The following is a 23,473-nucleotide window of genomic DNA, read 5'->3' as shown; positions in this document are numbered from 1 at the left end:
GATTCTGAGCTCGGGCCCCGAGAGGAGCAAAAGAGGGAGAACCGAAAGTCCTTAAAAGTTTAAAGACATTTATTTAAAATACAATTTATAAAACGTTTTTCTCTCCAGCGCAACGTCTGTGGGGCGCAAACAGGCGGGTCCCGCGTCCCTCCTGCCCTCCCGCAGGAACGCCGAGCCCTGCCCGCGGGCGGGACGTATCCTGGGCACCGGGATGGAGCGGCCGGAGGAGGCCGGGGCGGAGATCTCGGTGCTGGAAAAGGACATTTCGGTGCTGGAAAAGGGAGATTTCGGTGCCGGGGATGGAATTTCGGTGCCGGACACAGAGATTCCGGTGCTGGAGGAGGCAGTGGCTGAACACTGCCCAGCCCCACCGGGAGCCGGGAGGGTTTGGGGTTTTTTGGCTGTTCGGTGGGTTTGGGGGATAGTTAAGGAAAGGCGCGGTGACTGCGGTTATTGCTGACGTCCTTCTCCCCTCCCGCTCCCTCCCGGAGCTCATCCCGACCACCAGCCGGGGGGGAACTGAGACCCCCCCGAACCACTGGGGGCTGGGGATCCCGGGGGAATCCCGAGGGAATCCTGCCCCACCTGCAATCGGCCTTAAGGAGCTCACTGAGCTCCGGCGGAGCCGTGGGATGCACAGGTAGTTTTTCTTTTCCCGTTCCTGTGGGATTTAAGCCGTATTTCCACGCAGGAAGTGCTGCCCTGCACGGACACCACATCAGGATTGGCTTGTTCACCCTTGAACCTACTGAAGGCAGCACCCAGACCCCAGGAATCTGCTGGGAATCCGCCGGGAACCACACAGGGAATTCCAGGTCCCCTCCGAGAGCAGCATTTAGTGTTCATCTCATCCCTTGATATTCAGCTTCATCCAGGGGGGAACATCCCTGTTCTTGCGGAGCACCGGCCTCCCCGGCCTCTTCCCGGGAGCTGGAGGAGGACAATCCCTTTCCTGAAGATGGAGGGATCATCCAGGCTCTCTCCAAGGCTGGGTTTGTTCCCAGTGTCTGGAATTCCAGGAGGCAAACGCAGCTCGTACCGTCCCTGCGGGGTTGGACCCTCTGGACATCCCGCTCTCCGTTCCAAGATACTCTCCTCCTCATCACATATCCCAAATTCTTCACTGTCTGGCCCTCTGTGGCCAGGCAGCAGGAATTTTCACGGGATCACTCCACATTCCTTTCTCCCCAAAACACAAAAGAGCCCAACCAAGGGGTGTTTTAAGCTTTTCCTCAAAGCAGCAGGAAAAGGGAGCCGAGCTTGCACAGGAGCGAGGCGTGGACCAGGTCTGGCTCCGAGGTATCCCGGGGCATCCAGGAGTCCAATTCTTCGGAAGGAGAAGCAACAGCTTGTCAACCCCGAGCCATTCAACTCATGGAAATCCATTGGAATTCCTTTGGGAACACTGAACTACCTCTGTGGATTAACACAAACAGGTCAAACCCTTCCCACACACTCAGCCGATCCCAGACAGAGAAAACAAACAGAAAATCAAACAGAAGAACCCAAAATCCTCGGAAACAGAACTCGCTCTGGAAGTGATGAGGACAACATGCGTGGCTGGGGACACTTCCCATCTTTTTTTTCCTTAAATGCCAGAGTTTCGAGTAAAACAAATGTTATTGCTGGCGCCAGCCCCGACCCGAGCGGCACACGCAGCTCCCGGTGCCCGAGTCTGGCACCCCCCTCCTTCTCCCGCTGGATCCTCGGGACAGCCCTCGGGATCGCCGCTCACAGTGGGTGCAGAGGGGAGGTCACAGTGCGTGGGGCTGAAGGTCACAGTGGGCAGAGCGAAGGGGTCACAGTGCAAATCATGCCGGGAGTCCCCCTTGCCCAGGTCCGTGTGTCCGTGCCGGGGGCCCGGCTTTCTGGAACGGCGGAACCGCGGCACATCCGCCTTTATCTGCGCTGCTTGAAGCCCTGGGAGCCATCGGGGCCCAGCGGCTGCCGGATCACATTGTTGGGCTGTCGGGTGTCCTCCGGCTGCGAGATCCGGGTGGGCCTGCAGGGAGAGAGGGGTCAGAGCCGCAGGGAACGCGGGGTGGAATTCCGTGTGCCCTCGGCAAAGCCCCAGGCGCCCGCTGAGGGGGGAACGCACTGACACGGGAATATCGGCACGTGCTTCCCAGCAAGGGAGGACGTGGAGCTGCTGGAGCCAGTCCAGAGGAGACACCAAGGGGATCAGAGGGATGGAGCAGCTCTGAGATGGGGAAAGGAGGAAAGAATTGGGATTGATCAGCTTGGAGGAGAGAAGCTCCGGGAGCTTAGAGCCCCTTCCAGAGCCTAAAGGGGCTCCAAGAGAGCTGGAGAGGGACTTTGGACAGGATAAGGGGGAATGGCTTCCCACTGCCACAGGGCAGGGATAGATGGGATACTGGGAAGGAATCCTTCCCTGGAGGGTGAGGAGGCCCTGGCACAGGTTGCCCAGAGAAGCTGTGGCTGCCCCAGCCCTGGAAGTGTCCAAGGCCAGGTTGGACGGGGCTTGGAGCAACCTGGGATAGTGGGAAGTGTCCCTGCCATGGCAGGGGGTGGGATGGGATGGGCTTTAAGGTCCTTTCCAACTCAACCCATTCCATGATTCTATGAGGATGACTCAGGGTGCCCTCCCTGCTCTCTACACCCCCAGCCTGCTCTTCCAAGGTGCTCAGATCATCCCACGGCTGCACCGGGCACAGCCAGGGCACCTCCAGCCCCGGGGGCACCGCTGGGACCCTCCGGACAAGGAGGACCCGGAGGGGCTGGAGCGTGTGCAGGGAAGGGAAGGGAGCTGGGAAGGGGCTGGAGCAGCAGGAGCGGCTGAGGGAGCTGGGGGGGCTCAGCCTGGAGAAAAGGAGGCTCAGGGGGGACCTTCTGGCTCTGCAACCCCCTGACAGGAGGGGGGAGCCGGGGGGGGAACAAGGGACAGGAGGAGAGGGAATGGCCTCCAGCTGTGCCAGGGGAGGGTCAGGTGGGACATCAGGAGGAATCTCTCCATGAAAAGGGTGGTCAGGCACTGGCACAGCTGCCCAGGGAGGTGGTGGAGTCCCCACCCCTGGAACTGTTCCAAAGGCGTGTGGATGTGGCACCTGGGGACATGTGGTGACCACAGTGCTGGGTTAATGGTCGGTCTTGATGATCTGGGACGGCTTTTCCAGCCTTAACAATTCCATGATTTATGGCCTTATCAGGCACTTCCACTTCCCTCCACTCCCCCCTAGTGGAGGCTTTGCTGACAGAGCACTGCTCCCTCCCTGCTCCTCACTCTGCTCTCCAAGGAGCTCATCCCTGAGCTCCACCAGGCAGGCTCACCTGTCCAGGATGGGCTTCTCCTGCTCCTCCTCGGGGCTGGCGCTGCCCAGGATGCGTTTCCTGGCCTCGGCGTACTCCGCCTCCCTCTGTGCCAGGGATTTCACCGGGAAGGCCGGGCGGCTGGCCGAGTTGGGCGTGCTGAGGACGCCGTTGGTCGTGGGCCTCTTGAGGATGCGGATCTGGGGGGGAGGCCCCGAGGGAAGGCTGTCGTCCTGGATCACAATCGGCACTTTGGGAGGAGATTTGGACTTTCTACTGTTTGAAACAAAAACATCAGGTTGGGAGTTGGGGATTTTTTCCCTGCTCCCAGTGTGAATTCCTGGTGGGCAGATGCCGTTCCTGTGATTAATGGCAGCCTGGAGTAATTAAAGAGCTCGTTATATTTGTAACCCTAAACTGGAGCAGCAGATTAGCTGGGAAAGGGATGGAAAATCAGGCCCTGCTGCATTTGACATCATCAAACTCCCCCGAAGGGAAGGGAACAAACACTGGGTTAGCATTTGCAGTCAAAGATGTTGGTATAAGCACCTTGATTTCATTCCCTGCAAGGAGTGTCAGGGCTCCACTCACCAGGATACCCAGCCTTCACTCCAGCCCTGCCATTTCACTCCTCACAACCCCTCTCACCATCAGATTATTTTTATAGTCCCTTTTCTGCACAGAATTCCCAGAGAATTAATCCCATGACAATCAAAGGGGAAAAAAAAATCCAACAACAAGAGCTGTCAGCAGTGAGTAGAACCCCTCTGGCAGGAGGCAATAACACCCCTCCCCACCCTCAGCCAAAGGAAGCAGGAAAAGAAAGTCTCCCTGATGCAAGACAAGGCAAGTCCACTGAGGGCCAGGAGCCGGGATTACCTGACTCACCCATTTCTTCCTGGGAGAGGCTTTTTCTTACAAGGCTTCCCCAAAGCTGTAGCTACATCCCGTCTGGAAGACCCGGCTCTGAAATAAAATCACTCTCAGGAAGCTTTTTGCTGCCCTGCTGTGGGTCCCAAGGGCCATCCAGTGGCACGGATACAGGGATTCCCTAATCCTCAACTCCAACCCAGCGCTCCCTGCTCAGTCTGAAGCCGTTTTCCCGCTGTTCCCACTCCCTAGGCCTCCAGCTGTCCAACGGCACCTCGGGAAAACCGGGATTCCACCAGCCCCACGGCGGCGTTACCTTTCCTTCTGTGTGATCTTCAGCTTCTTCTCCAACCGCCTGTCTATCTCCTGGAAAAGATGGACAGAGAGATGGGAATGTGATGGATTGAATCAAATAAAGCCCAATCTCATCCCGGAGGTGGGAGTTTGAGCCTGGCTGAGCACAGATTTAATGTCACTCTTCTGTACCTGTACTGGGGGTAGGGAGGGTGTGATCCCATCCCAGGATGACTTGGGAATAAAGAGGCAAGGAAAAGCAAAGCCAGCACGGATATTCCAAGAGAGAAGTAAAGCACCACATCCATTCTCCTGTAACCAGGAGTACACCTACAGCAGGCCGAGTATCCGGAGGATCATGGCCTGATGCCCTCATTGCTCACTTTAAGCACTTCAGGTGGCCAAAAAAGCTCTATTTTGGGTTAAAAAATGGGATTACACAGCAAGGTATTCCCAGATCCCAGCGGGAACCTGTGCTAAACCTCCTGGGCAGAGGAGTAGCCCAGGGAGTGATCCACAGGCCTGATTCCAGCTGGGAGCTGAGCCTGGATCCCGTGGCCAGGGTGATCCACAGGCCTGATTCCAGCTGGGAGCTGAGCCTGGATCCCATGGCCAGGGTGATCCACAGGCCTGATTCCAGCTGGGAGCTGAGCCTGGATCCCATGGCCAGGGTGATCCACAGGCCTGATTCCAGCCGGGAGCTGAGCCTGGATTCCGTGGCCAGGGTGATCCACAGGCCTGATTCCAGCGGGAGCTGAGCCTGGATTCCGTGGCCAGGGTGATCCACAGGCCTGATTCCAGCGGGAGCTAAGCCTGGATCCTGCAGCCATGCAGAGGACTGGCTGGCCGGGCCACATTCCTGCCCTGAAGTCAGGAGAAGTCCCTGCCCTGCCCCACACGCAGGCAGGGAGCTGCTGGAGTGGATCCGAGCCCGGCTGAGCTGCTCCTGCCCTTGGCTGCCGAGTCACCCACGGCAGGACGTGTTCCCACCCGGAGCACCGGGATCTGAGCAACTCTGTCCCAGGCTGGAATCAACCCAGCAAAGGCGTTGGGGTGTTGCAATCCAAGGGATTACAGAGAGACTCTTGGCTGAAGAGGAGAACAGAGCCAAGTTCCAACCCTTCTCCAGGTGACCTGCCCCAACCCCACCGGTATTTTTAGATCCTGTGAAAAGAGGCTCCAAAATAGCTCTTCATGTTTTATTTAATCACCAGGGAGAGAGGAAAACCGACCTGAGAGTGTCCTGGTTTTGCCAGCTGATAACTGGCAATACTGAAGGAAATTCCAAGCTTATGGCAGGATGCAGCTGCCCTACTTTGAGGCCTGTTTGCTTCCCCAAAAAGCCACGGGAGCTGTCCCTGCCGGCACAGACCGTGGCAGGCACGGCCCGGCAAAGGAACTGGTCTGCACGGGAATTCCCTGCTGCCCCAGTGAGCAGGGAATGACCAGAAGTTACCAGGAGTTGCCAAACCACAGTATTTGCTCTGGGTCACACAGGCCAACAGCCCATGGGAGCCTCCACCTAGAAAGCAATTAATCATTTGGGGGAGATAAAGGGTGGGTGGGAGGTTGAATTTCCTACCAAACTCTGTCCTGGGAGGCACCAAAACCAGGGAGGAGCTTCCTGAGGTGCTGGGCTGGAGCAGGGCACAGCCACAGCCTCCCAGGGGGGGCAAACACCCACAGCATCCTTCCTCTCCAGGGGACTGGGAGGAAAACCTCATCCCAGCACCATGCAGGAGGGAGGGAAAATGTCCATCATCCACCTGCTGCCCTCACAGAGAGGAACAGGGAACAGGGAACCAGACATCCCGGTGAGCAGGGAAGTGTTGGGGAGCAGTTGGTGGCAAACAATGGGAGTCAAACCAAGGGGAAGGGGCTGGCTCGTCCCTGAGCCAGACAAGGTGACATCCTGCTACACAAGAGCCTTTAAAGCAGATTTGCAGACTCAGAGAGTCAATCACGGCTCCCAGGGCCTCCTGGAAGCCATGGGAGCTTCCCCAAATGTCCCTTAAGAAATATTTTGGCACGTGGAAAAGAGACGATGATGGGAAAACAAGGTGGAAGGTGGAGAAAACACACCCAAGAGCTTCCCAACTCATTTCACTTGGTGCTCAGAGTGAAATCAGCCACTCCAAAGCCAAGGGCGAGTCGGGATCATGGTGCTGAGCCCCCCAGCTGGGAGTGTGGGGCATGGAACTGGGACAGGACACAAGGAGGGCTCTGCTCTGCTCCCTCCTTCCCAGTACAGCAGAGGTGGTTTGACCAGAGCCACGTTCCCACATCCCTGGGGGCTCTGCAGGGTCAGCCCTGCGACACCCTGGAGCTGCAGAGCGTCACCTGGAGCTCAGCCTCTGGAAACATGGGGAGGAACGTCCCTGTCCCAGGGACTCCCAGTGCTGCTGGACAGCTCTGGAACCCCCACAGCAACCGTGCTTCCTCCAGCACCACCTGCAGCCTCCCCACCCAGAGCAAAGGGCTCTGATCTGCTCAACACCACAACTCATTCCAAGGAATCCTTCAAAACCATCAGGAGCCCTTCACCGTCCGTTTCCCTCCTTCCCACTCCTGGGCAGAGCAATTCCTGCTGAATCCTTGGGGGTATCCCAATCTCCCAACGGAGCGGAGGCGCGTGGTCCTGGAGCACAAACCACCCCAACCACTCTGGGCAGCTGCTCCCTGACTGGGGAGCTCCTCACACAATCCCATGGAATCCTCTGGGTTGGAAAAGCCCTCCCAGCCCCTGGAGTGCCCCCTGTGCCCGATGCCCACCTTGTCCCCAGCCCAGAGCACTCAGTGCCACGGCCAGGCCTTCCTTGGGCACCTCCAGGGCTGGGGACTCCAAACCTCCCTGGGCAGCCCCTTCCAGTGCCTGACCACCCTTTCCAGGGAGAAATTCCTCCTGATGTCCAACCTGAGCCTCCCCTGGCACAGCTGGAGGCCGTTCCCTCTCCTCCTGTCCCTTGTTCCCTGGGAGCAGAGCCCGACCCCCCCCAGCTCCCCCCTCCTGTCAGGGGGTTGCAGAGCCAGAAGGTCCCCCCTGAGCCTCCTTTGCTCCAGGCTGAGCCCCCCCAGCTCCCTCAGCTGCTCCTGCTGCTCCAGCCCCTTCCCAGCTTCCTTCCCTTCCCTGCACACGCTCCAGCCCCTCCGGGTCCTCCTTGTCCGGAGGGTCCCAGCAGTGCCCCCGGGGCTGGAGGTGCCCCGGCCGTGCCCAGCACAGGGACGGGCCCTGCCCTGTTCCTGTGCCCCCCCTGGGCTGGGACAAGGAGCAAAATTAGGAGCAGCTAAAATATTCCCTAAGTTCCAACCTCAGCTCTTGGAACCACTGTGTTCTCTCCAAAACACGAGGCTTCCTCCACACGTAGAAATCTTGGCAGAATCCCATAAAACCCCCACTCCCACCAAACACAGACGTCCCACTCCCACCTCACCCCAAACAACTGTTAGTCCTGCACGATCCTCGGAATTCCTGGCGCTGCTGAGGGGATTCCAGCTGCCTCCAGATACCCACTGAACTTTTGGGCAGAAAAGGTCTCCCTTTGTGTTTAACCAGATGGTCAAAGAGCAGCTCCTCACCTCACACACCTCCTGACGGGGCACAAGTTGTGTTTCCTATTAACTGCAAGGACAGACCCCCTATTCCTCAGGACATTCTCAGTGTTTACTCCAAGGATTTTTGGAATTGCAGCCTGGAGCTGTTTGAACACCACGTGCAGACACAGCCCCAGCCTGAGCAGCCTCTCAGCTCGTGACAGGGATCACTGCTCCCATTTAAAAGCAGGAGCACCTTGGCATGGCTCATTTTTAATTAAAATCAAATCCTTGCTGATGTGATGTCATTCCCTTCCCACTGCTGTGTCACGCTGGGGATAAGCAGATAAAATTAGGAGCTGACTCGGCGGGCAAGCGCCAGAAGCACTACAACAACCCAAAGGCACGAGCTCTCCACGGGCAGCTGGGTCTGGAATCCGAGGACGTCAGTTCTGGGCAGGTCACGGCGTTCAAACCCCACTGATTCATCACCTGGGGAGGCTCTGCCAGCTCCCATTCCCAGGCAAACTTATTTATAGCCCCAAACACTAAGCCTGGTTCCCACCCCCTCCCCAAAGATCCGCCAGGAATGTCAGCCCCCTATTTTTAGGGCTATTATGTCGGGATGCCACACGGGCCCCAACAAACAGCCCGAAGGAGACGCTGCTCTGACATTTCAGCCCAGGACGTCACGGAAACTGAGCCCCAGCCCAGCCCCCCTTCCTGCCCTCAGCCCCGGGAAAAGAGCAGAAAGGATGGATAAAACACCCCTTGGAATGCAGACGGATCCCAGGACACAAACCTGCTGCTCAGATCCCACATTCCCATGTTCCAGCATCCTAAAGAACCACCCCACCAGTAAAGCTGGGAATTGGGTGATGTTACTGGGGAGCTGGAGATGGATATTCCATCCCAGGAATGTGTCCTTCCTCCTATGGATCACAGTTGCACATGGGATTTAGGCACATTCCCAAGCAAAAGCAGCTCTCCAGTGCTTTGCAAAGCACAGGGAGGCCGAGTCAGTCCTTGCTGTGTCCAAAGGAATATCTGGGAATAACTGTAATGTGTTGGACACATACAGAGCATTATCCTCCCCATCCCTGCCAGAAGAACTCTCCAAAGAGACTGAATTCCAGCAGCTCCAAGCTCAGCTGGTTTTCATTCCAAGTTCAGTGACTGACCCCAGTGGAGGGTTTGAGGGAAGGAAGCGACCTGGGTTCCCAGAAATCCCTCACCCTGGGGGGGGATTTCCCTCTCTGCCTCCACGACTCCTTTGCAGAAACCCAGAGGTGATCCCTCCCAGACTCCCTGTGCTCCCTGGGTATCTGACCACATTCCAAACACAGCTCTGGAAAACCATTAACCACGTCCTGTGCTGTGTTTGCTCCCCAGCACAACCTTCCACCCCTGCCATCGACCAACGGGCAAGATCCAACCCTGGAGCAGGGAATTCCCACAGCCACGGGCTCATCTGCTCACTAAAGCACCACTCGGGCATCTTCAGAAGGAATGAACTGCAGGGCCCAAGTATTGCTCTTTTCCTTAGGAAACACAAACAGGTTTTAGTAGCTGAGGTCACCAAAGCTGTTGATGAGACCCAAAACTTGAAATGCTTCACCAAAAACACTGAACCAGGAGCAGACATGGCCAATCCTCCAGTGTCCTCACCAGCCACCTACTGCTTTGCTCCAAAGATGAATTAACCTATCAATTATTGCAACATTCCAATTCCTGAGGCTGCTGGGAGTCAGACTGCTCCACGAATTAACTCTCCGAGTCACCCTGCTGTGCTCGGGCCCTGGCCCAGGAAAACCTCAGATGTCTGGAAGCTGCTGGTGCTGATGTTTTCCATAGGCAGATCCTGCTCCTCAGCAGGAGACCGAGAAACAAGACCCAGGAGTATTTCTGGGAACGAGCCTGGCAGGCGCCACACGGAATTCCCAGCACGGATGTGCCACGGGTGGGAGCACTTGGGAGGGTGGCAGCAGCTTCTCCTGGGGCAACATCCACACCAACACTCACTTCCCACTAGTGAGGGACCTGCCAATTATTCCCAACATCCCAAACTCACTTTTCTTCCCCAAAAAACCGCCTCTGCCGAGCAGCACGGAGCAGCAGGAATAGAAACTTCCATTTCCCAGTTTCGGGATTGTTTGGACCCATTAGAGCACCCAAAGCAAACGCTCAGGGAAAGTTCTCCCAAGGTCATTTTGGGGGGTGAAGTCTAAACCCATCCTGGACTGATCCCAGGGGGATTCTGCCCCTCTGCCCCCTCTGGACCCCCCTGCAGAGCTGCTCCAGCCCTGGGGAACAGCACAGGGAGGACGTGGAGCTGCTGGAGAGAGTCCAGAGGAGGCACCAAGAGGATCAGAGGGATGGAGCAGCTCTGAGATGGGGAAAGGCTGGGAGAGCTGGGATTGTCCAGCCTGGAAAGGAGAAGCTCCAGGGAGACCTTGGAGCCCCCTCCAGTGCCTAAAGGGGCTCCAGGAGAGCTGGAGAGGGACAGGACAAGGGAATGGCTTCCCACTGCCAGAGAGCAGGGATAGATGGGATACTGGGAAGGAATCCTTCCCTGGAGGGTGGTTTGGCCCTGGCACAGGTTGCCCAGAGAAGCTGTGGCTGCCCCATCCCTGGAAGTGTCCAAGGCCAGATTGGATGGGGCTTGGAGCAGCCTGGGCTGGTGGAAGGTGTCCCTGCCCATGGCAGGGGGTGGCACTGGATGGGCTTAAAGGTCCCTTCCAACCCAAACCAGTCTGGAATTCTATGATCCTCAGAGCCCTTACACCAAACCCCAGTGGTTTTCCTCATGGACACAACCCCTGCACACCAAAATCCAGTGGTTTTCCTCATGGACACAACCCCTGCACACCAAACCCTGCTGGCTTGCCCTCTGAGCACCCCAGTGGTTCACAGCCCAGAGGTCACAGTGTCACACTCCGGAATATTTCCCTCTGAGTTCGCTGTACTTCGACCCCATTTGGCAACTCCAGGTGACAGCAGCCAAATCCTTCGGATCCCGTGCCTTGGTGCCAGCCCTGCCCCTCAGACTCCTTGAGGTGACAGAAATGGGGGGTTTTGCCAACCCCAGGGGACCTGTCCTGCCCCAGGAGCGGGTGACAATCCCAGGCCCCCCAGCAGAAGGGCAGAGCTCACTCCCAGGCCTTTGGCTGCTCCCACCCTTCCCAAGAGGACCATCAGGAGGGGATGGGGCAGGTTTTCCCTTCCTGGTGGGATCAGGGAGGCACAGCACAGCCCTGCCAAGCCACCCACCTGCAAACTGCAGGGGCAATGACACACAAAGGGATCAATGCCATGACTTTTTAAACCTGTTTTAGGTTGTCAGCCTAACGTTTGACCTGCAGAGAACCACGGAATGCCCTGAGCTGGAAGGGACCCCTGAGGATCATCCAGTCCAGCTGCTGGCCCTGCACAGACACCCCAACAATCCCAATCCCTGGGCACAGAGAGGTTGGAGCTGCCCCTTGGGAGGAACCGGAAACATTCTGACTTGAAATCAGCTATTAATGAAGACTCTGACACACTCCAGTTCCAGCTGGCAAAGGAATAACCAACAAACCCACCTGGAAAGCACCAATTCAGGGCTGAGGATTCCCTGAGACCATGGATACAGGGCTTGCACTCCAGTTTGGGAGCCCAGCTTCCCACCTGGCATTTAATTATTGGTTTAAGCAGGTAAACAGGCCTGAGTGTCTTCAACTGACCTCTGCCTTGTGTTTTCCAGCTGCCCCAGAGCCAGCTGGGCCACACAACAGGAAACCCAGGAATTAAGTGCCATTAGTGCTGACTGACCCCAGCTGGGCTTTGAAGCCTTTCCATCCCCACTCCCAGCCCGAACAGCTCACTCCTTACTCACACCCTGCCCTTCCATCTGCCACTCCTGGACGAGACAAACCTCCCCAGTTCAGAGACATTCCAAGGATCTAATTAACGCCCTGTGCCCGCGGGATTCCTGGGACAGGCGACACTGCTGGGGCAGAGGGCACCTGCACTGGCACGGGGGCACTGGGGGTGACACGTTCCCAAGGAGCTGCTCCGTTTTTGGGGCAGTTCTGATGGCACAGGACTAACAGACAAACAGGAGCCACTGGAGGATTTGTGTCACAGCCCCTCGGTCACCAAAGCAAAGCTGTGCTGGGGTTTTTGGGGGGTTTCCTTGCACTCACTGGGATTTCAGTGCTGCCTGACGGGAAGAGCTGCGAGAGAGAAACCAGGAGGGTGTTAATGAGGAGGCTGTTAACGAGGAGGCCCAGGAGCTCTGCTCGGCCCAGAGCTGCCCTTTGCTGACAACCCTCTTCTCCAAGGCCTCGAGTAGAAGTTCTCAGCACAACACCAAACACCACAGACAAAAAAGCCAGCACTGAAAGTCTGATGTGTTTTCTTTCCCAAGAAACACCCTCTGGGTGCAACATTAAAGAATGACATGCTGAGACACAGGAATGTACTCCAGAATCCCCCCATGGATCTCCCACTGGATCTCCACTGTTCCCTCATGTGCTGAAGGGTCTAAAAAATTAAATAACTCAGAATTATTAGAATGCCAGCATGGTTTGGGTTGGAAGGGACCTTAAATCTCATCCCATTCCACCCCCTGCCATGGGCAGGGACACCTTCCACTGGCCCAGGTTGCTCCAACCTGGCCTTGGACACTTCCAGGGATGGGGCAGCTACAGCTTCTCTGGGCAACCTGTGCCAGGGCCTCCCCACTCTTAGAGGGAAGAATTCCTTCCCAGTATCCCATCTATCCCTGCTCTCTGGCAGTGGGAAGCCATTCTCCCTGTCCTGGCACTCTCAGGAGAACAGGATGGGTTCAAAGCTGCTCCCTGGTGTCTCCTGGTTTGTGTCAGACTGCCCTGGAGCACCAACCACGACTGCCCTGCCTTGTTGCTTTCTGTTGGGACCATCCTGTGCTGCCTCAGACCCACAGCAAACCAGAAAAAAAGGGAAGAAAGTCATGGAATATTCTGAGCTGGAAGGGACGCCCAGGGATCACAGATCCAACCCTTGGCCCTGCCCAGACACCCCAACAATCCCACCCTGTCCCTCAGAGAGTTGTCCAAACCCTCCTGGAGCTCTGGCAGCCTTGGGGCTGTGCCCACTGCCCTGGGGAGCCTGGTCAGTGCCAACCACTCTTGGGGGAAGAACCATTCCCTGAGATCCATCTCAACCCCCCGGCACAGCTCCAGCCGTTCCCTGGGTCCTGTTGTGTCCCCAGAGCAGAGGGGGCTGTCCCTGCACTGCCCTCGGGAGGAGCTGCAGGTGCCACAGCAGAGCCTCTTCCTGCCCTTGCCCCTCCTTTCATCCCCCTGCAGCAGCACAGGGCAGGGACTGTCCCACACTGCTCCTGCACCACCTGGGGCAGGACAGGAGCAGGCTGGACCCTCCCCCACTCCAGCCCTCCCAGCTTCCCACAGCTCCCACCAGCAGCCGAGGGGCTCCTCCTGCCAGGCAGGGGGTGAAACCCCCCTCTGTGCCCCTGAGCCATGCCAGAGGGCAGCCCTCTGCCAGCCCTGCACACACAGCTCCCTTCCCACACAGCTCCAACTGCTCCACAGGCATCCAGAGCCCAACAACTGCAACTGCAGCTGCTCCTCAGGGAAGGGAAGGGAGCTGGGAAGGGGCTGGAGCAGCAGGAGCAGCTGAGGGAGCTGGGGGGGCTCAGCCTGGAGAAAAGGAGGCTCAGGGGGGACCTTCTGGCTCTGCAACCCCCTGACAGGAGGGGGGAGCTGGGGGGGTCGGGCTCTGCTCCCAGGGAACAAGGGACAGGAGGAGAGGGAACGGCCTCCAGCTGTGCCAGGGGAGGCTCAGGTTGGACATCAGGAGGAATTTCTCCCTGGAAAGGGTGGTCAGGCACTGGAAGGGGCTGCCCAGGGAGGTTTGGAGTCCCCAGCCCTGGAGGTGCCCAAGGAAGGCCTGGCCGTGGCACTGAGTGCTCTGGGCTGGGGACAAGGTGGGCATTGGGCACAGGGGGGATCCATGGGCTGGGAGGGCTTTGCCAACCCAAATGATTCTGGGATTTCTCAAGGAATCTCCCTGCTCAGCAGCACTGAGTAGAACCACAAACTCCCAGCAGTTTGGACCAGAAAAGGGTGTGAGAAAGGACAAGTGACTGGGATTTTTCCTTCTAAGGGCTCTAAAATCCCACCTGAGAAGCACCAGCAGGAAGGATAAGGACGTCCCAGGGCCGGGATTGGAGCAGCAGGACCATTTTAAACCATTACTCAAGGCCAGAGTCATCACCAGCTCCCACAAACAGCCATGTCCCTTCATGGAGCGGTTTGGGAGCTCTGGGATTAACTCCGACGCCGGGCAGGAGGCTCCCAGTGACTGCAGCCCCCTGGCATGGGCAGGAGTGGCAGCTCCCGGTGCCAGCTGGGCCCTGGCACCTCTCAGGGCATTGAGTTACAGCTCTATTTTGTCCCCTGGCTCCGGCCGGCTGTAACCCAACCCCTGCCCAGGATCCCGTTCTCTCTCCTCCCCAACTCACTGCCAGGGGGTCCTGGTGCCCCCTGGCCCCCCGCGACCCCCGGCACCTCACGAGCCCGAGGTTCGCCCGGCAGGGAGGTTTCCTCTCCCCGCAGAGCCCCCGCCCACGCTGCCGCTCACAGTGATTTTGGGTGCGAGCAGCGCCCACCGAAACTCGCGGGGTCTCCCGCTCTGCCCCACGTGCTGCCGAACGCCGGCTCCGGAGCCGCCGCCGCTCAGAGCGCGGCACAACTTCGGCCGCGCCGGGAGCCCCCACGTTGTGCCCTAAAGCAGCAGCGCGCTCAGGACAAGAGGGAAAAGCGCCCTGGAGGTGACCCCGCGGTCCCCAGGTGCCCTGCGAGAGTCCCCGCGCTGCCGGGGGGGCGCGTTCTGGCGCTGCAGAGGGAACGCACCGCTCCCGCCCTCCCCGCTCGCACCACGCGGAGCTCCGTGCGGGGCCGGGCCGCGACCCCCGTGACCCGCCAGCGCGGGGGGGAGGGGGTCTGGACAGCGAGGAGCAGCCGGGGGCGGGCGGGCGGGCAGGGAGCCGCCCCCGGCGCTGAAGGCGGGCTGAAGGGGCCGCGAGGAGCGGGGTGGGGGTAGCCCGGGGCCCCCCACGCCGAGCGAGGCCGCGGCCCCTTTAAGAGGCCTAGCACGGCCGCGGGCCCGCCGCCTCCTCCGGCGGCCCCGCGCCGCCCGCCCGCGTCCCCCCACCGTGCCGGGCGGTGCCGGGCGCTGCCGGGCGGCCCCCGCGGCCGCGCTCACCCCGCTGTCGGCCGCCTCCTCCCAGCTCTCCGCGACCTCCTCATCTTCCATTTTAATTCCCGTCCGCCGCCGGGCCCGCGCCCCGCGCATGCGCGCGCCGCCCCCACCCCCCTCGCCCGCGCCCGGCAGCGCACGCGCACCGCGCCCAAAGGGCGGGAACGGGCGGTTGGAATGGGGGCTGCGCGACGGCGCCTCCTGGCGGGCGGGAGGACCGAGCGCGGGGCGGGGCGTCCCCCCTTAATTTTGGGGGCTTTGCTTTAATTTTGGGGTGTTTTCCCTTCAATTCTGGTGTATTCTGTGTCTATTTGGGATTTTTCCCTCTTGATTTTGGGGTGTTTTCCCTTGATTGTAAAGTGTTTTCCTTAATTTTGAGGTGCTTTCTCTAATTTTGGTGTGTTTTCCCTTAGCTTTGCAGTGTTTTCCCTTAATTTTGGCGTATTTTCCCCCGATTTTGTGGTGCTTTGCCTTAATTTTAGGGTGTTTTCCCTTAATTTTGAGGTGCTTTCTTTTACTTTTGCTGTGTTTTCCCTTAGCTTGGGCATATTTTCCCTTAATTTTGAGATGTTTTCCCTTAATTTTGGGATGTTTTCCCTTTTGACATCTTTTCGCATAATTTTGGGGTCTCTGCCTTAATTTTGTGACGTTTTCCCTTATTTTGAGGCGCTCTCGTTTACTCTTGAGGTGTTCGTCCCCTAATTTCTGAGTGTTTCCCTCAATTTTAGTGTGTTTTCTCCCAAGTTTTAGGTGTTTTCTCCTGATTTTGGTGTCCTTTCCCTTAATTTTGAGGTCTTTTCCCTTAGTTTTGGAGTATTTTCCCTTGTTTTAGTGTGTTTTCTCTTGATTTTGAGGTCTTTCACCTTAACTTTGAGGGGCTTTCCTTTAATTTTGAAGTGTTTTCCCTCAATTTTGATGTGTTTTCTCATAAATTGGGGGTGCTTTCCCATAATTTTGGGTTCCTGGTCAAATCAGCCCCTAAATTTAGGAAATTTTGGCCACCAATCCAACCTCTCATCCCTCCCATATTCATCCATCTCCAATTTGTGTCTCTCCATCCAAGCCCTCAGCTGCTCTAATGGAGCACAAGGACCAGCCCAAACCTTTAAAAACATCAAACTTCCCTCAAAAAACCTCTAATTTATTCAATGTATCTCATTTACCCTCAAGATATTCCCCACGCTGATGTATTATTTTGAGCTCTGCGCGACGCAGAGGTGTCTGGGGTGGGATCTGCATTTCATTTTCCTCACTCCAAACCCACCTGCCCCTTCAAGCATCCTAAAAATCCTCATTTCCACCCAGGAAATCACAGAAACTGCCCTTAAATCCCGATTTTCCCCCCAGAGCAGCCATATTTGCCGCCAGATGGCGACTGGATTCCTTAAAAGCACCAATAAACCTCCAGCTCAAACAAACCCAGATGCAAAGCCCGGGGCGTGCGGCGCTCGGGGAGGTTTAAATCCTTGGATTTCAGCTCTTTGGGAGGCTCAGAAGGGTGCGAAACACCGTCCCCCCGCCCTGGGAGCGGGAGGAAAAGGCGCAGCAGCCTCGGGCTGTTCCTGCCCATCCTCTGGGATTTTTCCAGAGGGAAACAGGCACCGAGTTTTCCAGCAGCCGGGCATTGTTGGCTCCATCCCATGCAGCGTTCCAGCGGCGTTTTCCCGGGCGTTCCCCTCCATCCTGCTGCAAGAAGTCCCATTCCCAGCCCTGCCTGACCGCGGGCATCCTTTGGGATCCTTTGGGAACGTGGTACTCACCTGGTGGGGGGTGAATCCCACGTCTCCTGCCGGGTTATCCCAGCCCTCCACGGGGCACTTGGGACACATTCCATGTGCTATCCCAGGCAATCCCAGCTCTCCGCGAGGCTCCTGGCTCATCCCCTCGGGCAGGGAAGGCGCCTGGGATGCCGGGCGGGCTCCTCCCTGTGGGATGCAGCTCTGTGGGAGCAAAGAGAGGGCGGCGGTGACTCCCTGTGCCCCTTCCCTAAGGAATAACGTCCGCACGCCACTGGCCAGCGGGACTGGCGCCAAAACACAGCGGATGTTCCCACAGGGAACGGGCTCCGCTCCCTCCTTTCCTCACCTCCATGGCCAACGGAGTACCAGTGACCTCCAGGCTCGGGGATGGGTCACATCCCGCCCGCCCGCCGAGCCCTCAGGAGGCTCCAGGGCTGGGGGAAACACGCAGGGCTGGGCAGGGAGGCTCCCCGTGCCCGCGCTGTGCCTCCCGGGGCTGTGGATGAGGGTAGGAGCCCGGGAAGGGAGAGGGACAAGGAGCGGGACAGGGAGCAGGACCCGCCCTGACCCCTCCGCCTCAGCGCCGACCTCCCCAACATGGCGGCGCCGCCCGCCCGCCGCTCCCAAGATGGCGACGGGACCCGTCAAACATGGCGGCCGCGCCCCTGTGCGGAGCGTTGACCTTCCCATCATGGCGACTCCGCGGGTCCTGGTCCTCCCATGTCACGTGATTCCGGGGGCGGTGCCGCGCCTGCGCAGTGCGCGGCCGGCGCGGCCGGGGCGGCGGCGGGAGGGCGGGGAGCGAAGATGGCGGCGCCGGCCGGGGCCGTCACCGGGGAGACGCGGCCGCCCCGCCGCCCGCAGCCCTGAGGGCCCGGCCCGGCCCGGCCCGGCCCCGCCGGCAGGTGAGAGCGGCCCCGCCGCGCGGCTTCCCACGGGCGCGGCCCTTCCCGGGCGGCGGGACGGGCCCATGGGGCGGGACGGGCCTGGCCCGGAGGGACCCACAAATGAGGGAGGAGGGTGCGGTGAGACCTTCCCCCCCCTCCCCTCAGGGGTTTTTGGGGGGTCCCTGCGCAGGGAAGAGCCCTCGGGGGGTGTAGCCCGATCCCCTAAGGGGGAAGCCCCTTCCCTGCCCCGGGGGGGCGGCGCCGGGCTCCCTCAGGGCCCCAGGAAAAGCCGTGTTTCCCCCCCAAAACCCCATGTTTCCCCCCCCAAAAGCCATGTTTCTCCCCCCAAAACCACCATTCCTCCTGAAAAAGCCGTTATTCCCTTTGAAAGCCGTGTTTCCCTCCCAAAAACCCACACTTCCCCCTCAAAAGCCATGTTTCCCCCAGAAAAAGCCGTGTTTCCCTCTAAGAGCCGTTTCCCCTCAAAAAGCTGTTTACCCTTCCCAAAAAGCCATTTGTCCAAGAAAAAAGGCCGTTCCCCCCAAAAAATCCATGTTTCCCTCCCTAAAAGCCACATTTGCCCCCAGAAAAGCCATTTTCCCCCAAAAAAATCCATGTTTCCCCTCTAGCAGCTGTTTCCCCCCAAAAGCTGTTTCCCCTTAAAATCCATGTTTCCCTCCCTAAAAGCCATATTTCCCTCCCAAAAAAGCCATTTTCCCCAAAAAAATCCTTGTTTCCCCCGGAAGCCATTCCCACAAAGCCTTATTTCCGCCCAAAAGTCACGTTTTCCCCAAAAAATCCGTATTTCTCCCCCCAAAAAGCCGTATTTCCCCCCTAAAATCCATTTCCCGCCAAAAGCCATGTTCCCCCCCTGAAATCCATGCTTCTCCCAAAAAATCCATAGAAGTTGTGTTTGCCCTCCAAAGTCCGTATTTCCCCCCAAAAATCCATATTTCCCTCAAAGAAGGCCACGTTTCCCGCCGAAATCCCTGTTTCCCCAAAAAGCCGCATTTCCCCCCAGTGTCCCGTTATTCCCAGGTAATTCCCCGTGGATCCACATCCCCCCTCTCATCCCTTCGCCCCTGTGTGTGTAAAGCCCTGGATTTTGGCCCTGGGATTGCTGTGTTGGAGCAGCCGGTGGGATCTGGGGTGTTGCTCCCGGTGTTTTCCCTGCCAGTCTCTTTTGGGAATGGCTTTGTTTGGGCTGGTTTTCCTGTCTCTGCAGGGGCTCAGGGATCATCTCCTGCTGCCCAGACCTCTCCCGGGCGTCTCTGGCTTTTCCAGTGGGGTTTTCCAATCAGGAAGGGCATTTCTGAGGAGGGGCAGGAGCAGAGCTTTGGTGTCTTGCTGTTAAGGACCCGAATTCCAAGGAATGCTTGGAGGAGGAACAAAAGGGGGGTGGAAACCCTTGCCTGGGGGAGTGTTCCATGTGTGGAATAACCCCGGGATCACCAGGAATGTCCTTGGCATTCAAAAGGCTGGAGCTCCCCCGGGAGCCCAGCAGGTCAGCAGCTGGAATTCTTCCCCTTGGCTGAAGGGACAGGAATTCCAGGGAATTCCAGTGGAGGTGCTGCTGACCTAAATCAGTCCGGGGTGGGAGGAGGCCTTTTCCCACCTTTTTCCCAGGAGGCCTCGGAAAGCTCCAGGTCGGGAATGGTGCTGGAGTGTCCTGGCAAAGTGCAGCCACTTCTGGAGACAAGTCCCAGAGTGGGATGGGAACCCAGGAGCTGACTCCCTGTTATCTCCTCATTCCACAGCCCTCAGTGTTCCCACCACAGTGTTTTCCCTTAATTTTGAGCTGTTTTCCCTTAAAGTTGGTGATTTTTCCCTTAATTTTGGCGTGTTTCCCCCTAATTTTGAAGTGGTTTACCTTAATTTTGGTGTGTTTTCCTCTAATTTTGGCATGTTTGCCCTTAAATTTGGTGATTTTTCCTTTAATTTGGGATGTTTTCCCTTGATTTTGGGATGTTTTCCCTTGATTTCTGGATGTTTTCCCTTAATTTTGGGCTGTTTTCCCTTAATTTGGGTGTGTTTGCCCTCAATTTTGGCGAGTTTTCACTTAATTTTGATGTTTCCCTTCTCTCCTTCCTTTTCCTCGATCCTGAATCCCAGTGGTGTTCCCTCAGATTGTGTCTCCCTGGGGTTGGTCTTTCCTTGGTGTCACAACTGGGAGAGGAGAAAGCAGGATCCTGGGCAGAATTCCAGCTGTTCCATAGAATCCCAGGCTGGTTTGGGTTGGAAGGAGCTTAAAGCTCATCCCATTCCAACCTGGGACACTTTCCCTATCCCAGGTTGCTCCAAGCCCTGTCCAACCTGGCCTTGGACTCTTTTTTCCAAGGCAGGATGGTCCTGTCTGGCACGTGGAGCTGTTCCTACATGGATTCAATCCCATTCTCCAGGGGTTTTGTGTCTCCTTCGCGTCCCGTGGTGGTTTTGGCACAGCAGGGATGGTTGTGTGTGTTTTTCCTGCCGCATTCCCGGGAGTTTTCCCTGGCAGGTGACTCCACCCGGGCGGTGTCTCTTGTCCGTGGTGGCAGGTGAAGCTCTTGGCTTTGGGAAGGCTCTGGAATATTTGCTCCCGTGGATTTTACAGGCAGCACGTGGGATTTGGAATTTTAGTCCGAGTTTCCTCCAGCCTTTAGTCCCTGGGATTCTGGTTTTCCCGGCGTTTGGCTGTTGGAGAAGCCCCAGGAGGAACCTCACCTGCGGGACACGTGTTCCTGCCCTGCCTGGGCTTGGAATGAAGGTGGGGATGGTTTATTCCAGCCGTGTTTTGACTTGGGAATTTCAGCCATTGTCGGCTGCGCCTTCCGGAGGGGTGTTTGCTCCCAGGGCCTCCCGGGATGTGGGGATCATCCCAGCCTTGACTCAGGAACGCAAGGTATCCGCTGCTGCAGCTTTGGGGTGGGAGCCCGGGCATGGTGTGTTTGTGCATTCCCAGCTGATCCGTAAAGTTCTGCTTCCAGGGCTTCCCAGAGGCGTTGGGGCACAGCCTGCTCCCATCCCAGCCACTTCCACAGGATGTGAGCAGGGGCTGCTGGAAAAGGCTTCCCACTCCCTGTGTAAACAGAGCTGTGCCTCCCAGGGAAGTTGTTTTTCCCTGTGCATTCAGGCAGGGAGGGCTTTGTTGCAAAACATCCATTCAGGCTTTGCCCCGATGGAGTTTCCTTTGGAAATGCAGCATCGCTTCGGGATGGCTGGGAGGGCTTGGGAAAGGTGGTAGAGCCAGAGCTGGGCTCGGATTTGGCCCAAATCCTGATAGAAGCCGTGAAAAGAGGACTCTGGGATGTGCTCCATGGGTGTCTCTCCAGGTAAGAGCTCCTTTTGGAGCATGTTTTCCAACTGCTGCTGCTTCCTGGGGATGTCAGTGGCGGTATCAAGGCTCGGGCTGTGCTGCCATGAGCAGCTTTTGATGGAATTTAGGAATCCAGGTCAGAATTCCTTTTGAACTGCAGGATAAAAGCGGATCACGGTGACACATCCACGTGAAAATCCCACCTGCAGAAATCAGGGCTCCTTCCCTCAGGAATCTGGCTGTGTTTCCTCCCCTGTGCCTGTGGAAATGTTGCAGAGATTTGTCTTTGTTTCTGGGCTCCGACTGCGACGTTTGGGACTGGAAATCCCCCTTCCCCCCTGCTTAAGGGAGTTCAGCCCCTGGGATCGGCACTCCCGGCCCGCGGGATCTCTTCCCGTGTTTCCAGCTCACTTGGAACCCTTTCCCTGGCCTGTTTTGTCTTGAGCTTGTCGTGATTTGGGTTTTGAAGGACTCAGGGAAGTTGGTGGAGCTGCTGGAATTTATGTGGAGCTTCTTGTTGGACGGGACTTGGAACGTGGTGCACTGGAAGTGTCCCGGGCAGGGCAGGGCAGGGCATGGGATGGGCTTTAAGGGCATTCCCACCCAAACCACTCCAGGATTCCAGCACTCTGTTAGGTGTCAGTGGGCAGATCATCTCTGGTTTCAGGAGTGATTTGGGGTTTTCTGGGTAAAAAGCAGCTCATAAATGTCAAAACTTTGCTGTGGGAAGAACTGTCCATCCCAAAACTTCTCAAATCAGGGGATCTGTGACAGAGATTAACCATTCCTGCCGGGTTGTGTCACTCTGGAGAGCCTGCAGCGATCCAAGTGATTTATCTGTGCTTTAGAAAAGAATCCTGAACCCTTTGGGTGCCGTTCTCAGTCCAGTGCCAGTCGGGGTGATGGATGGGGGCAGGATTTTAACAAACGGAGATCTTGGGAAGCTGCTATTGGTTGGAAATCCACACCATTGCCTTGGATTTTATTTGCTCATTAACATAGCGGGGATTTGCCTTGTTTTGTTGTTGTTGTCTCTTTCCCAGTATTGAATATTTAGTGTTTTTAGGCCTCACTAAACAACCAGACTTGAGCTATGACTTAAAGGATGGGAGGATAACCTGTGTATCCCTGACATCCAGTGCTTCTCCTTTCCCCTTGACTGAGGAACAAAAAAGCTCTATAAAAAATAAGAGCAAACTCTCCAAATGGGTGGAAACTGCAGCAAATCCTCCTCCAGCCTGGGGGTGGGTCACACTCCTGAAATCTGTGCCCACTGGAATTCCCGGGTTGGATATTCCTGTCCTGGCTCGGTTGTTTTGGGGGTTTGCAGGGTGGCTCGTGGGTGCTGTTCCCAGCCCCTCCCACCTCACTGAGTGGTCATTCCCTGGGGATTTAGTCCCATTTCTTCATCCTGTAAAGCCTGGGCTTGGACAGGGCATGGAGCAATCCTTCCAGTTTTATTCCAGGGTTGTGTCACCACCACCCCCGGGCTGTTCCTCACCTTGGATCACCGAAGAGGAAAGAATTCATCCTTCCCACCTGCTTCACCTCCTGAGACTGAAGGGAATCCTCTGTTCCTCACAGTTTGCTGGGAACTGGTTGGGATTCTCCCCCCCAGAGCGCTGGTTTGCGGAGGGGCAGCAACAATCCCTGTGTGCCCAGGGAAGGACCCAGGGAACAGCTGGAGCTGTGCCAGGGGGTTGGGATGGATCTCAGGGAAAGGTTCTTCCCCCAGAGGGTGGCTGGCACTGAACAGGCTCCCCAGGGCAGTGCCACAGCCCCAAGGCTGACAGAGCTCCAGGAGGGTTTGGACAGTGCTCTGAGGGACAGGGTGGGATTGTTGGGGTGTCTGGGCAGGGCCAGGGGTTGGATCCGTGATCCTCGTGGGTCTCTTCCAGCTCAGGATCCTCTGTGTTTACAGAGCTCTCCCAGCTCCCTGTGGCCATGGAATCAGAGCCACTGTCCAGGCTGCACAGCTCGAGCTGCCATGGGCAGTTTGAGCAGGGAGATGTGATGCCTCAGAGTTAGTCCTGCCTCAAAACCAGGATTTCCCTCTGTGCCAGCCCCTGGTGCTGCCCTGCACCAACCCCAACACCCCCACGGACCTTCGGGCTCTTGGGTTCTCCCCCACCCTGCCCAGCACAGCCAGAGCTCCGGGCTCTGCACTTTGCAGGGGTTGCTGGGGGGGTTGCCCTCCCTAATTAATATTTTCTGCTGAAGAAGCCCAGCCCTGAATTCTGGCACGTTCTGAATTTGCACAATCCAGCCCTTCCCACAGGGCTCGAGGGAAGAGCTGAGTTCTGGGTTTGCTTTTCAGAAATGCTGCACTTTCCATCACCCTGCTGTGT

General features: G+C 57.4%; 2 protein-coding genes across 10 annotated transcripts in view; one reads left to right on the top strand and one right to left on the bottom strand.

The window, feature by feature from the left end:
• Positions 1–51: 51 nt before the first annotated feature.
• On the bottom strand, positions 52–17,546 carry SZRD1 (SUZ RNA binding domain containing 1). 8 transcript variants are annotated; one of them, XM_064678821.1, is made up of 6 exons: positions 17,290–17,543; positions 16,965–17,144; positions 4,454–4,503; positions 4,156–4,233; positions 3,289–3,540; positions 52–2,002 (listed from the first exon to the last, which is right to left on the bottom strand). In XM_064678821.1, the coding sequence occupies exons 1-6, from the start codon at positions 17,293–17,295 to the stop codon at positions 1,900–1,902; spliced, it is 669 nt and encodes a 222-aa protein (XP_064534891.1). In that variant the 5' UTR covers positions 17,296–17,543; the 3' UTR covers positions 52–1,899. The 8 variants fall into 8 exon arrangements, with proteins under 8 accessions (XP_064534891.1, XP_064534890.1, XP_064534893.1 ...); XM_064678820.1 differs by having other exon boundaries at positions 3,289–3,543; positions 17,290–17,542; XM_064678823.1 differs by lacking the exon at positions 4,156–4,233 and having other exon boundaries at positions 17,290–17,541.
• Positions 17,547–17,691: 145 nt separating this feature from the next.
• FBXO42 (F-box protein 42) overlaps positions 17,692–23,473 on the top strand; it is a 44,599-nt gene continuing 38,817 nt past the window's right edge. The window contains exon 1 of one of the 2 annotated variants that reach the window (XM_064678817.1): positions 17,692–17,848. The gene's annotated coding sequence lies outside the window, so the exon portion shown is untranslated. The remainder of the gene's footprint in view (positions 17,849–23,473) is intronic. The other variant, XM_064678818.1, reaches the window with a different exon arrangement.

The sequence above is a fragment of the Pseudopipra pipra genome, chromosome 22 (genome assembly GCF_036250125.1).
Source record: "Pseudopipra pipra isolate bDixPip1 chromosome 22, bDixPip1.hap1, whole genome shotgun sequence".
NCBI classification, from domain to species: Eukaryota; Metazoa; Chordata; class Aves; order Passeriformes; family Pipridae; genus Pseudopipra; species Pseudopipra pipra.
This window is presented reverse-complemented; position numbering and strand designations above follow the sequence as displayed.

Coding starts and splice junctions, on each gene's coding strand:
- SZRD1 (XM_064678820.1), bottom strand. Junction 4,234..4,453: donor AAGATCACACAGAAGGAAAG/GTAACGCCGCCG, acceptor ATTTTATTTCAG/AGCCGGGTCTTCCAGACGGG. Junction 2,003..3,288: donor GAGAAGCCCATCCTGGACAG/GTGAGCCTGCCT, acceptor CTCTCCCTGCAG/GCCCACCCGGATCTCGCAGC.